General features: G+C 46.3%; 1 protein-coding gene across 3 annotated transcripts in view; it reads right to left on the bottom strand.

The window, feature by feature from the left end:
* LIMCH1 (LIM and calponin homology domains 1) overlaps positions 1–15,208 on the bottom strand; it is a 388,718-nt gene that overhangs the window by 68,612 nt on the left and 304,898 nt on the right. For 2 of the 3 annotated variants that reach the window (XM_012648485.1, XM_012648484.1), the window contains exons 1-3: positions 2,541–2,670; positions 1,258–1,415; positions 639–1,047 (exon numbers count right to left, since the gene is read on the bottom strand). In XM_012648485.1, coding sequence (XP_012503939.1) covers positions 639–1,047; positions 1,258–1,415; positions 2,541–2,648 — 675 coding nt within the window. In that variant the 5' untranslated portion in view covers positions 2,649–2,670. Of the gene's footprint in view, positions 1–638; positions 1,048–1,257; positions 1,416–2,540; positions 2,671–8,018; positions 8,055–15,208 lie in introns of those variants that run through there. The other variant, XM_012648487.1, reaches the window with a different exon arrangement.

The raw sequence follows: 15,208 nt of genomic DNA, 5'->3' as shown, positions 1-15,208 counted from the left end.
CTGAAATGTGAGGAAGTGAAAAGATGTTTGGGTGTCATAAGTTTGTTGGTTCTGGAACATTATTTTACACATTCATTGGTAAAACAACCCAGTTTCTTTCCACTTGAAAAAAAAACCTGTCTCATCTGAGGACCAAGTACATTCCATGTTCTCACGTGTTGCTCATATTGTTTCAATCGGAGCATCTTTTTGGCTATGATGTCAATTTCTTCCTGAAAGAGGGTAGCTGCATATACTTCTTTTTGAACCAAAAGCAACTGGAATTTTGTTTTGAGGAGTTTGCCATATCTCCAGATAGCTGGAAATACTGGGGTATTACTAAATTCGGGTTTGTTACCAATACTGTAGAGGGACCGTGCCGTTATATCAAACTAGAAGATAGACCTTGCTCATGGAGATGACTTGACCGTCAGTCTTACCAGAGTCCATCAGTACTAACAACAGCAATCGAGGGGAACATCTATCCCTTGAGTATTTACAAACCAAATCTCAGAGATACATAAACATCACAATAATAAACGTGAACACATTTTGCTCTTGTTTGGTAAAAAGAACTGCATTTTCTCGAATCAGGATGCTTCTTTCCATCAACTGCCCGGAGTTTGGTTTCGGTTCTACTCTTAAGGAACTTGTCCTACCTTAAAGGCCTTCAGAACCTCTTGAGAGTTTCTGGGCTGGGAATAAGGCTTGGGTGTCAGCACAGGCACTGCTTTGGGAGTGACAGTTTTGCCCGGAGACGCACCGCCTGCCGACATGCTGGTATCCAGAACGCTGGCACGAGCAATGGTGGTTTCGACGCTGGCAGTGAACTTGGGTGGAGGAAGCGACTGCTGCCGTAGGTATTTCATGGGGTTGGGGTCGTTCGGGAAGGGGGATAAGTTTGGCTCTGTTGAATGGCTTCTTTCCAGAATTTTTGGCATCTCCAAGCGTTCAAGAACAGCCTCACTGATGGTGAACCTCTCGATGTACTGTTGAAGGATCCCCTCTGCCTCCTCCTGGGACCGAGCGTTCTTATACGCCTCATGCAGCTCTCTCTCTCTCCGCTCTCTAAAGGATGGGGCAGAGGAGGGGAAACAATAATAAAGTCAGTAGTCATGAAAATTGCAAAGGCCGTGGTAGAAACCGAAGGCAGAGCTGAAGAGCTAGCACAGGGAGTATAAATATTGGTGTTAGAGCCTTTGTGATAACCAACATGTTTTAGAAACAGCACATCCAGCTAATACTGTACATTAAAAAACAATAATGGAAAGAACTCACTTTTCTTGAACAATTTCTCTGTAGGTTTTGATGCTTTTCCTTCGTTCACGGGTCCCGTCCTCTCCAGCCAGTAACTTCTCCATTTTTTTCCTTTCTTCCTCTTTCTTGATTAAGTCCTGAGAAGCACTTCTTCTACGACTCTTCCAACGAGCCAGGTCCTGGGGGACAGAGAGAGACGAAATTCTTCTTCAGGCTTGCACATAATTCCATTTCTACTCCTCGGAGTTCGGTGAGCACTGACTATGGGCCCTGGCACTACACTCGGGCGTTCCTACAGAGTCCAGTGTAAGCATGGTCCGAACGGAAACGCTTCAAAGGCAGGAAGCGTCCAGATGCCATCTTCCTGCCCGTAGCAGGGCAGTACATTTATTTCAACGTGGCCAGTGTGAAATATGCAATCATATTTCATGTGAGTTGCTACATTTTAGAGAATTGCCTCATGAGGCAACTGTAAGAAACTCCTTTCTTCCCATTTCTGACCTCTACATTCACGAATAGATATCTTGACAATAAAACGGTAGGGATTAATTTAGTTTCTTCCTGGGAGGGAGTAAAGGCAGAAAACAATTGGCTTTGGAGTCTTACAGATCCGACGACTCTGTGTGTATGAATTCACCTGATCCTTACGAGGACCTCGCCTCTAACCCTACAGGTAGTTACAGCAGGTGATGAGCAGTGAGGACTCTGGGGCCAGACGGATGGGATTGCCGCTGTGGGGAATAACACCAGCTCTCTCTTTTCCGTGCTTTGGAATCTCAGGCACGTTTCTTAGTCTCTCTGTGCCTCAGTTTCCTCATCTCTAGAGGACGGGTGATCACAGCGCCTATGCTCACAAGCTTGCAGGGTTAAATGTGATAAAACACACAAGGTGCGAGGCACATAGTAAGTGCTCGATACATTGCAGACATAATGTGACCACGTTTTCTCAACTTTGGAGAGGTTAAGTTTTTGGCCGGCGGCAGAGGCGAGGTTGCCATGGCGACCTGGGAGCGCCCGTGGGAGCCAAGTGGGATGATCCCCTCTCCCCGCGTTGGCGTCTTGCTCCCAGCGCAGGACCCCGAACCTCCACCGGCCTCGATCCTTCCCGGTGCGAACCCGGCCCCCCGTCACCGCTGCAGTCTGCATCGCCGATTTCGCGTCCGTGCCCTCAGCTCCACCTGCCGTCCCGCCTCCGCACCGTCACCCGCCACCGACCCCGCGGCCCCGGTCCCCGCGTCCCCGGGCTCCTTCCCCTGCCCGGCCCGTCCGAGTCTGCGCGCCGCCCCGCCCCGCGCGGGACTCACGTCCTGCCACCTGTCGTCCTCCTCCCGCAGCTGGCTGTTGATGAGCTGCAGCTGCTCCTGGCGCGCCCTGCTGTGCGGCTGCACCGCGGCCTCCTCCTCGGCCCGCATGTCCGACAGACTCGTGCTCCTGGTGCGGGGAGAGCAGACGAGAGGGACCCGGTCGGCGGCCGCCATTGCTGCGCACGCCGGCCGCGCGGGGGCGCCACCGAGCCGGGAACGCTGCCCCCTTGTGGGCGCCAGACACAGCCGCGGGTTTGCGTCTGTCCCGACCCTGGCGGGGTGCGCTGGCGGAGCTCTGCCGCGCGGGGGCGCTACCGAGCCGGGAACGCTGCCCCCTTGCGGGCGCCAGACACAGCCGCAGGTTCGCGATTGGGCCTGACCCTGTCACGTGGGGGCGCCACCGAGCCGGGAACGCTGCCCCCTTGCGGGCGCCAACACAGCCGCAGGTTCACGGTGGGTCTGACCCGGGCGGGACACGCCGGCGCCCCCACCTGCTCCTGTCGCCGCAGAAGCCGAACGAAGGTGGCGTCTTTGTCTTAATGATGCCACCGAATGGGGTCAACATCACCTTGTATGCAAAGTGCCACAATATGTTTAAGGAAGAGCTAGAAGAGGGTATCGGAAGCGCCGGGCTTTCCCCGTTTGGAAATGAGCGATAAATAAATACGTAAATAAGATGAAGAGGATGGGAAGGTGCGATTTGGGAGGAATCTGGGGAAACAGGGCAGCGTTCCCTGAGCGAAAGCAGGTCGCGGCCAGTGCTTCCTTGTGCAGACAGCGGCTGAAGCGCCTCCTCCCTGAACAGACGTCATTTTTCCATTTTCAAATAAATTATCCCACAGTGTTAAGTTGGGCATCCACTTTTTGTATCTTATTTTCTAAATTTTGCATGCGTTCAACAACCATGAATTGGTGATGTCTATGTGCGATGTGGCTGTTTCTTTTCATTGCTTGTAAAGCTGCCTATAACTGATAGTGCAGTCCAGGGCGTGGGGGGTCAAGAAAATAAGGCATTTTATAACAAGAATAAAGAAGGACATGTATAAATCAGTCTGCACTTTGTGTCCTAATGCGCTCAGAATCATTTTACTTTATTTTTGTCAGGACACCTCTGAATTTACTGTTTTTAAAAGGAAAAGGACAGGGAAAGCAATTTTTTAAGAATCCCCTAGGCTGTGCATATAATTAAGGTATCCTACAGGAGTTTATTAAATGTCCGGCAAGATCATAGGGCCTTTTCGGTGATGCTTACGTAGACCTTTGTTACAGCAAAAGCGGAAGCAGCAATATAAAACAGAAACAGAAACCAAAGCAAGATCCTCCAATTGTTCCCCCCTTTCAAAGCAAGACTAGCTCTGGGATCAAGTAGGTTACAGGATCCAAAAATCAAGAAACGGAGGATCCTTAAAGATTCACTGTTAACTGCTGGGGACAGAAGACAGTGATGGGCCATTTCTGAAGCCAGCTTGACACAAAGAAAAGGAAAAGCCATGCACTTAGATGCCAACGAATTCCAGACATCATCAGTGATGTCCAGCATTGTCACCCCCATGGCCAGGACAGTGAACAGAGACAGCATCGCTGGGTGCAGTGAGGGCCTCAGCAGGCAGCCGTGTGGAAGAAGACGGCCCCAAAGCACTGCCGCCCACCTTCATTTCAATCCACTCACAAGGAATCTGCATCAATGTGTGGGTCCCTCTCCCCTTTCTCCAGATGCTGGATGATTTAAGTCTGCCCGAAGAGAACTAAAACTGGAGACTGTACTTGTAATCTGTCTTCCCTAAGGGTATTCCCATCATCTGACTGCATAGGACTCTCATCTGAGGCTTCCATCAGCATGGATATGACAAGCCCCGGTGGGAAGTTGCCTCAGACATTCTCAGGGGGTACTGCTGATTCTGGCATCTGTGCCTTCTAGAAAAACAAACTGCAGTCTTCAAAACGGGAGAGGGACTGTGACTTTTCATCTATTTTATACTATTTATTAATGTCATTTGAGAAAGATTTAGGAATTGGTCAGGTAGAAAAATCTAACCCATGGGTTTGAAACTTCATGGGTCACAATTCACTTAAGGAGGTCTTCCAGGAAGAGACCCAAATTCATCCCATTCCTCCTCTCACAGTTAAAAAAAAGTCTTGCCTTTAATATATCTAATCCAGTCAGTTCATTTTTTAAGGCAATTCATAATGTTTGCTAAGATCTTAGAAGACATAAACTGCTCTAAGCTGGGACTCTCTTAATAATCACATGGAATAGCTGGTAGATTCTGGGAGAGAAAGGAGGCCCCTTTCTTTGACTTTGCCATAGATAATTTCCAAAGGGCAGAATTTTGGTGCAGGGCACAATAGGTGGCCCTAGAGCCCAGGAAGAAAATGGGATTTGCAAATCCCAGGATTTGGGATTTGCTTATCTCTCTCGGTGGGTGTAGAGAAAACTGGATAGGACTTCAGCATTATTAGTCCCTTCCTCTGTCCTGCTGTGAAGCTCTTCCCACCTCAGCCCAAATGTGTGAAAAGCTGGTTAGTTAAATAAAAAGAGAAACTCCTGTTTGCCCTTTCATGTACCAGGAAGTACAGGTTGAGCATCTAATTTAAAAATCTAAAATCCAAAATGCTCCAAAATCCCAAACCTTCTGAGCACCGACATGACCCCACATTGGAGAATTCCATGGGTGACCTCATGTCATGGGTTGCAGTCAAAATGTTGTTTTATGCACAAAATTATTTAAAATATCGTATAAAATTACCTTCAGGCTATGTGTATAGGTGTATGTGAAACATAAATGAATCTCACGTTTAGACTTGGGTCTCATTCCCAAAGTATCTCACGTATATGCGAATATTCCCAAATCCAAAAAAAGTTCAAAATCTGAATCACTTCTCCTCCTAAGCATCTCGTTTATATGATACTCAACCGGTACTATATTTTCCCAGGGTCCCAAGGTTTTGTGTTTTTTTTTTTTAAATCAAAAAATATCAGCAAACTGGCCAAAAAAGAAATAACAAAAATGCAAGTAATATCTTTATGCCATTTCAAAAAAAAAAAAAAGAAGAAGAAGAAGAAGAAACTGAGAAAGTTGAGAATTGATAATACTAGACAGGAAACAGGCTGGGTCACCGTTAGAAAATGTTCCCAGGTCAGAGGTCGGACTCAGCCTCCCAGATGAAGAAGTGTCTGTCTGGGGGTCGGGTGGGGGATTCTGGAGAAGCCAGGCTTCCAGACAATTAATGTGACCTGGACTAACCTTGTACTTCTCAGCACTTGACGCCTATGTCCCTGGGCTGGTGGGACAAGGGCCCCTGGCTGCAGAGTCCAGGAGTCACTCTTGGTGGTGGTTTGGCATCTCTGAGGGCCAGGCTCAAATTACTGGAGGGGACCTAGAAATCGTTTCTGGGCCAAGTCTAAGGTAAGGGAGTTCAGAATAAAATGGCCTATGGCTCTCCCAAGGGACAGACTTCTTTGGTGGGGAGAGTGTTGGAATGAGCAAGTGAGGAGAAGGGCAAGAAGGTGAAATTAAATCTACAGACACATTCTTGGCTGGCCAGGAGGTAGAAATTTCTCTGTCTGCCTGTGGGGTAGGTCTGCCCGGGATCTATAGTCTCCGTAAAGGGTGCAGTTTTTTTGATTGGGTTCTATTTTAAGAATGTGTCAATTATTAATAAATATAGCCTGTACCAATAATCGCCCTTAAAGATTTTGGAAAAGGGAATAAACTAAAAATATATAAATGTCTATTTAAAAAATAAATTCCTGATAACAACTTTTCATTTTGTTCCTCGCATGGTTTCATGTAAACTGTGTCTACTCTATGCAGGAAATTCGGCACTTTGGATATTCCAAGATAAGAGCTCTGGAAAAGAAGCTCCTTTTACTCTTCTTGGTCCATGGGGCTGCTTTTTGTAAACGTAGAGAAGGACAGAAGGAAGTTCCCATCCTTGCCCCTTTTAAAAAATCATTAAGTTTTCCTATGGGTGAGGTTTCGTGTTCAGGTACAGGCAAAATTCAAAAGCCCTTTAATATAGCTTCCTTTCTTTCACCTTTTAGGGTTTCCCAGAGATCTATTTTACGCAAATTGCACAACAGCTTTGCACTGATGAAGAATAAATCCCGTCTATCATCATGTTTTTGCTCACCAGATCAAAGTAGCGTTTTGCCTATCAATCTGATAAAATCCTCCTTTCAGTGCACGTTAAATATCGCCACTGCAGGTTTTAAAAGTAATAACCACGGCTCAATGTCACAGACTACTTAACTCTGCAGCCAGTCAAGCTCAGGCTGAATTTGGTTTTGAGATATCAACGTTCTGTATGAAAGGCCACTAACCGATTGTAGATCGCTCCTGGGAAACTTGGCTCTGGAGTCTGACCGCTTAGGGCTTCGAGTCCAAACTAAGCTGACATCTTGAACGCAAACAAGGAAAACGTGCAATTTGAAAACACTTAATTTTTTTTTGCCTAATCTCTTTGTCATCAGTGGAATTGATATTTGTGTGTACTACACCCTTATTTAAATTCCTCACTCTGGCTTGAAACTGTGGCTCGGGCAAGGACAGGCAGAAAGCTTGCCGATGATTAGTCCTCGGAGAGCCCCGACTCCCACGAGGCCACGACAGGCTTCTCGCAGAGAGGAGAGGCGGCAGCCTCAGCAAACTACCAATGCTGGAATTAGATGTTAATCATGTTTCTCCGAACACAAATCGCTTAAATCTGAGAAGGCTGTTATTCTGCAAAGAAAACGTTTGCCTTGTGTTGTCAGTTTCAGAATGATCTGCACATGGGAAATCCAGTTTGAAAGTGTTAATGTGGTCACAAGTGAGAGGGTGTGGATTCTTCTCAAATTTGGACGTGAAGTACAGGATGAGGAATGAATCTCCGAGAGGAGTGAAACCAAGAAGAAGGGAGAGGAGGGAGCCCAAGACATGTCTTACATCCTTGACCCCTTGCTATGCCACGGAACTTGAGCGAAACCCCGATGTTTTGGTCTTAAGCATCCCGCAGTTTATATGACTCCCACCTGGGAGGAACTTGGGCTTCTGAATCTATAGTTAGTGGTTTAGGATTTATTTTCTTAGTTTAAAAAGATGTGACTTATGGGAATGGCTACTTCATTGTTAACTCTAAGCCCCAACATATCAAGGATTAATGCAGGATATCCTTTTAATAATTCCGTGGTTCAGAAGGGGTACCGATGTCCAAACCATAACAAGAACAACAGCTTTAACATGCCCAGTCTACGAAAAGCAAATGTTAAGTTCTAAGCAGCAGCTGCATGTTAGAATCATGCTTAAGTTGCTTTTTCATTCATCTTTCCTGCACAGAACATATGTTCTGCATTCCAACTTCGAGCGCTTTGCTGCACGAGTCAGTTAACTATTCAGTTCACTGTTGCATCAGTTGCATTTCAATTAGTGGTAAGTACTGGAAGCATGCAGTTTAGGCTAGTAATTAATGCAATCCTATAAATACAAGACAACTTACTCTGCGTCATCAGACACAGGAGTTCTCGGACCGTATCTATAAGACCAAATACAAAATTAGAGGACTGGCAAGACAGAAAGTTAATGCTGTAACCAAGCTGGAAATGAAAACTGCTGATGAAATACATGTGTGCCAAACCTTTTTTGCTGATCATACTGAAAGAGAAATGTCATTATACAATGAGCAATACCCATTAGCTGCTGAAAATCAAAAGTCTTGATGTTTCTAAAGAACGCAAAACCCAGATGAGAAATTAAAATAATCCCCATGCTACCCACACAGAAAGGATCTGTTTGACATGAACACAAAAAGGCTTAGGTATAACCCACGATGGTTAGAGAAAGCAGCTTAAAAAACAGACAAACATGTATTATAGTCATTCACAAACAGTTAAACTGTTCATGCCTCTGTGTTCAGTAGTAACGGGGTGTGATGGGCACCCAACATACTTACACCCTTACTGACCCTGTCCCTGGTGTGTTAATGCATTTGCACAAATGACATCAAAGAGTGCTTCTGCCGTTCCCTGAAAGCAAACCAGAACTCCAACCAGAACCCCAACGAGTGCCTTCCGCATGCATTTGACAAAAACCACAATTCCTAGAAAACTGGTAGCCTTAATCAAAATCATACTTGGATGATATTCCACAACTTGAAAAACCAAAGTTTTTTCCAAACTTTTATGTTCTTCTGATTATTTGGATCTATAAAGTTGTACCCTCTGTGATAGTCACTTTAAGTCTAAATGTGTCTGATAAAGCAAGGAAAAAGGTCAAATTAGAAAACAATCAGAACACTACAAGGGCATATTTTAAGCACATTTTTAAAAAAGCGGCTCCCGCAAATGATTGTCTCCTTAGCAACGGTGAATTTTAAGGGATGGTTCTTACCTATACTCTGACAGGTTGCTCTTCTCTGCATGCTGATGGTGAACAAAGAATTATTTCATTAAAGAAAATATATCCCTATGAAGCAGAGTCCTATGGATGGTAAAAAGAGTATTTAAAAAAAAAACAAAAAAGAAAATATATCCTGCTTTCAGTTTCCAATAAATTACATTTTGTGGTTGTCAGCAAAAATAACCTGGTCCCACACTCAGTTTCACAACAATTTATAGGAAAAAAGTAATTTCTCAAGATTTCTTCCTGTAATCTTAGAGAAAGTACCCAGAATGCATGGGTGTACGGACACACGCACGCTTCTTTCTTACGATTTCATCTTTCAAGAATAGTCTGTGTTCACTGATAATTATTTAGTTCATAGTGAAGGCAACCATACCAGTGCAAAACCCAAAAATCTCTGTTGAAATGACCAAAAGGAAGAGGAAGATAAAGAAAGGGTTTGTGAATGTTTTTCTTCTGGCAGTAAGACTCATTTTCTGTCTCTCCAGGGGATAGCTTCGGAAGGTGCTACGGTTTACCAGTTTTCCAAAAGCACCACTACGTTGAAGCAGATGATGAGTGGATGCTTCCACATCAAGAGAGAGGACAAGATCAGTATTAATTCTGAAGACTAGATAAATGTTTCCCAGTTAATTAACAGGCCTATGGGAATAGATTTATTCAAATACAGTGTTTTCTAAATTATCTATGGAAGACAGCAGAGCAGTTTTTCCTAAAGGATGGTTAATCAAGAATCTATGAACAGCTGTTATGTGCTTTTGTATCTCTATTTGAATATTTTAATTAACACTTTATTGAAATCTACATAAAGTACACATACTACACATACCTTAATGACTTTTCATGAACTGAACACACCCATAGATTAATACTGAGCGTTTTGTGCTATAGAAGTAGACTCATATAGTGTATATACTCTTGAGTTTGGCTTCTTCAGCACGACATTGTTTGAGAGGTTTAGCTACGTTGTTGCATATAGGATATGTCTGAATTTAAATTGTTTCTGTACAAAATAATTAACAGCATCTGTTACCAACATTTCTGCCAACAAATGTAGATTTACGCCAAAACAGAAGCCCTATGGGGGCAGGGATTTTTCTGTTTGAGTCCCTGGGCAGTGATCAGATGAGGCCCTGGATACTTATTGGGTGATCTGGAAATTGAAAGAAAAGAACAGCACAGTCTCTGAAGAGAACCATCTATCCCTTTACTATGCACTTGTGGATTTAAAGAATTTTCTTTCAGACTAATTTATTAGCTTTAAAAGGGCACCAGCTTAAGCAGAATCGCCTTTGCTGGTAAAGGGAAGGAAATTAGAGCTTCGGCTTCAAGAGGTTTTCCCAGTTATGCTACAGGAAACCAAAAACGTAAAAATAAATTGCCAAAAAAAAAAAAAAGCCACTAACAGATCTTTTTAACGCACAGTAGGTGAGTCTATTGGCTACAGGGGTACAAAGCTGGCCAGACAGATCGTAGTTGGCATAAGCATCCTACCAAAAAAAAAGTCAATTCATAAAGTTTAATATAGAGGACAGGGATATTTAGAAAGATAAAGGGAATATTCTATACACCTATTGATGGCACATATGCAACTTTCAGCGCTAAGAAAGCATTTCGGAATCCATAATTTGCTGGTTATATGTTTGTATATTGTGAACTAGCATTAGCTGAATTCGAAGTGAGAGAGAAAACGGTTTTACTACTGCTCTAAGATTACCCCCCGGCACCCAGCACAGTGTTTTACACGTAGTAATTACTCAATAAACATTTGTTGAAAGGAAACATGAATGACCAGGGGGTGTGCCGGCTCAATCACACAATTACAATACGCCACGTGGCTAATCCGACGGGCTTCCTTGGGCCCAGAGTGGCCATTCATCCCTACTTGAACTACAGAGGACTCTTTCCGAATCACAGATGGAATGACAGACAGAAGGGACAGGGAATTCAGCCGCAGTCTGCTCAAGTAGCTTGCGCCGGAGTGGGGCGGTGGCTGCCACTCAGACAGACCCAGGTTTGAATCTTGGCTCGGTAATTACCAGCACGTGGTAATCTTCCCAATTGCAAAATGCAGATGAAAATTCTCACTCTCAAAGGTCGTGTGAGGAGTTAGGAACAGGAGAGCACCCAGGATGTGTCCAGCGGGCAGCCGCAGGCCTCCCGTCCTCCTCTCCTCCCATTCTCGCTGGCTTTACGGGAGCTCACCGACCAGGACCACCTGGAAAGTGAGTGCTTGTGGAGGACCAGGTTGACCACTCTGTCCTCTGGCACTGACCAGCCCTAACCAGCCCAGGAATCACGTGTAGTGCCCTCACCTAACTTTCCTCCACCTCAGCCTTCCTATTTGTGAAACGGAACGAACATCAGTCCCACCTACCTGTGAGTTCCCAGGAGAAGGTGAGCCAGAGGGAACAGACACACCTTGCAAAGGCTACAGAGTGCTCTACGTTGCAGAGTAAAGCGTGAATATTGATTACCCCTGCTCCCTGGAAATAGTGTTATAATAAGGCTCTACTATATTATGGTTATTATTGAGAAGAATGCAAACATAGGTTAAATCCCGGTGATAAAGACGGCTAGGATGTTGACCTTAAAATGTTGGGATTACTCACCATTCTCCTTGCTCCCTTCTCTGCCCTCTGTCCCCCTCCCATCAAGGTCCTTTGAGAAGCAGAACTCCGAGACTTCCTATTTTGTAGTGAGCTCATAATTGTGCAAAGTGCTCCTCGTTCCTTTGCCCTACATTGATCAGGCAGACTGCACTTTTAACAAAAATATATCACTGTTATTTAATGGCAAGAGAGGCCACAACATATAGGACCTTAAACCAGAACATGAACCCGGGATTATTAGCAAGTCATGCTTGACTCTAAATCAAGTCGGGGCATGGAATAGAAACCCTACCTCTGGAAGGCCAAGAGTGTTTGATAATGTCGAAAAATTAAATTAGATTACAAATTTTATAAGTGGTATTCATCTCGTTTGGACTTGGAATCAGAGTCAAATCAAGGACGTCAGAAAGCAGTTCAACCCCTTACCCTGAAGGCTCCTGAGTGAGCTGGGAAAAAATAAAAGAACCTCCCATTTACTCTGTCCACAAGATGCGCGCCAGAAAGAACCTTTAACGGGTAAATTCACCACTAAACTATTCTTTCCACACCCGCTGACATGCAAGCAAGAAAAACGATTCTTGGCAGACAGGGCCAATTTTAGTCATCCCGTTTCTGCTAGCAACAGCGACAGTGACGTCAATGCACCGTGATGCATTAATGGCACACTCAAAGCACGGCCAAGGCTCAGAAGAGAGAAACAAAGTCACAAGGGCACGAGATAACCTTCTGACCTCTGGTCTTTCACTGTTAGACCTTCGGCATATTCCTTGACATCCTGTTGCTTTGCAAATGGAACTGGAAGGAACCGGTTTGGGCTGGATCCGGTGTGTCTAAGGGACATCCCAGTTCTCCTGGCCATCATATCATCTTTGTGTGAATCACACAACTTTCTGTGGCCTGTCGGTCCACTGCCACTGCAGGCAGGAGCTGCCATCTTCTCTGACCTCTCTTCTGTCCCCGAGGCCTCCCGTTCGGAGGCAAGAGGACGCGCACTAGGGCAATATTCAGTCCAGGGGGTCAAAGGCCACTCACTGCTAAAGATGCTTTCGGTAGCGTCACTCACTGGCATTAACTCAAGACAGAGGAAGCCAGCGTCCACGGAGGCGGCGGCACACACAGAAGCTGAGCAGAAAAATCCTCCTTTTCACTACTGCGAACCTCTGCCATGCAACTGGTACTCACACGGGAATCGGTTTCCCTTTTTGGTTTCCGTGGTTCCCGAGGATGAAATGTGGCCAGTCCCCAGCCGCATGCAAAAGCTAACGTTTCTACGCAGAGCGGCGCCAGCGGCAGAACTCTGACCCCGGGATCGCACGTTACTCCAGCGACCTTACTCCACGCTGCATCACCCGCCGAGCGCGCGCTCTGACTCTAAGCTGTCTTTGGGGGACACAACAGCCACACACAGCGGAGGCAGCACACCCCGGGCACAGGCAAGATGCTCACAGTGGCTGGCTGCTCTCCTCTGATCTTCCTGCCTGTGGCAGCGTCTCAGAATCTCTCGGAGCGCCTTCCTTTTCTTCTCCGCCATCCTGTGGCAGCTGTGTGGACGTCGCTAAAGCCAGAGGGGACAGCTTTACCGCGAGGGAAGAATTCACACCGGAGGCCCTGTCCTCCTCCGCCTTCTGGGGAGGCAAGAAACGCTGCTGCTCACCTTTTCCTGTCCTGCAGCCCCACTCTTCCTGAGACTCCGGCACAGGGGCCAGCCACGGGACCTTTTTGCAATGGTCACCTACGCCAGGACTCGCTACTCTGTTGATAACCACGTAGCGTGGACGGCAGGAGAGAGGGGAACAAGCATTACGAACGGAGTCGTGAAAGCATTTCAGACTGAAAGACGAAGAGATGACCATTAAGAGGGAATCTGCTCTCATTCCAGAAGCTGGTTAGTAAGGATGACACAGTCAGCTTGAAATAATGGGACGTGAACCCCAGCAAGGGCCTGAGAAGGTCAAAGGAAGCTGGTGTGACTCTGTGACCACAGGACTGAGGGGTGGTCCCTCGGGATTCAAGGCTCCGAGGACTCATTTCTTATCCATTCCCTACCTTCCCTCATTCCCAGCTCAGACCCCCCTGGCCTCTGAAACCCCAACTGTGTGTTTCCGGTGTCTGCAGCCTGCTCTCCTCTCCAGCGTCATGCACGCTCTGCAACCCAGGAAACCCTGCTACAGGTGACGGGCCATCCACAACTTCCTTTGGATTCAAGGACACAGTGTAAAGAAGAAGGTTCTGAGTGCTTCCTCCCGCCACGGGGAGCCTCACTTGGCTACCACCATGCAGGGGGAGTGGGGGTTTCCGGGACAATCCAGAGTCTTGTAAATGCCCGATGTCTGTTTTTAAAGGAAGAGAGACCAGCGCACAGAAATGAATCCCCAGAACAGGCCTTGGGAACTCCAAGCCGACGGCCTCCAGGGACGATGAGAACACAACGGTGTTCCTTCACCCATGTGGATGGTTTTTCATCCAAGGAAACTCTTGACTTAACGGAAATCCCCAAAAGATAAGTCTCTTTTTATTCCAGATTTATTATATAAGTTTTTTTTTTTTTTTTTTGAGACAGAGTCTCACTCTGTTGCCCGGCTAGAGTGCCGTGGCGTCAGCCTAGCTCACAGCAACCTCTAACTCCTGGCCTCAAGCGATCCTCCTGCCTCAGCCTCCCGAGTAGCTAGGACTACAAGCATGTGCCACCATGCCCGGCTAATTTTTTTTTCCATATATATTTTTAGTTGTCCAATTAATTTCTTTCTATTTTTAGTAGAGACAGGGTCTCGCTCTTGCTCAGGCTGGGTATAATTTTAAAAAGTATGGAAAGGAGGAGACCTTTTCTTTTTTTAAATACGTCTGCTAAGATGTCCAAAATTTGAACTCATGATCCTAATAACTACTTTTTTCCTCCCTCTGTGGGATAGGAAAGAGGGAGGTTATAGATAAACCTGACTTTTATCAAGATGTCTTTAGAAGAAACACTAGTGGTATCATTAAAACATCCCATTTCGCTCATTCAGTATTTTCAACTAATAAAATCATGCTTAACGCAGCCGAGGGAGAAAGGGCCGCCTGCCGACATTACTGGCATTCCCAGGCAGGGATCAAGACGGAGGCTGCGTCACCCGTCAGACACACACCTGCCCCCAGGGCGGCCCGCCAACAGTACTTCTCTGCTACCCAGCAGAAGAGTCTGTTAAGCTCTGTGCTCTCTAGGGGTTTGTTCAACGAGCGTCGGCAAACTCTTTAGAGGCAGCCGTGACTCCGTGCAGACCTCCTCGCACACGTGCGGCGAGATATACCTGCGGTCGTTCTGCGGGGTAAGCATTTGGTCTTCCTTTAAGCCGGAGGCAGCTGCCGAGACCGGAGACCCGGAGCGCGTTTGAGTCTCGCTGCCGTGACCGACAATTTCTTCTCCATGCTCCCGAGGCCCGGGCTTGCCAATGCTGAGCCGCTGCCACCTCTGCTGATCGATCTCAGTCACCGGCCCAAAGTGCACAAACTTCTGCCTGGGGCCGGAAGCTTTCTTGTAAGCCCTCGCTTTGCGGCTGGCAAAGTCGTCTCGGAGGGCGGTTTCTGCTTTAATCTCTGGTGAAGGCTCGGGGGCACAGACGTGCTGACCGTCTCTGTCCCTAGTCAGAACCAGAAACAAGTTCCAAAGATTTCTAAGGCAAGTACAAATCAATAAGAG

Source organism: Propithecus coquereli, unplaced genomic scaffold (assembly GCF_000956105.1).
Source record: "Propithecus coquereli isolate 6110/MARCELLA unplaced genomic scaffold, Pcoq_1.0 Scaffold288, whole genome shotgun sequence".
In the NCBI taxonomy this organism is placed as follows: Eukaryota; Metazoa; Chordata; class Mammalia; order Primates; family Indriidae; genus Propithecus; species Propithecus coquereli.
This window is presented reverse-complemented; position numbering and strand designations above follow the sequence as displayed.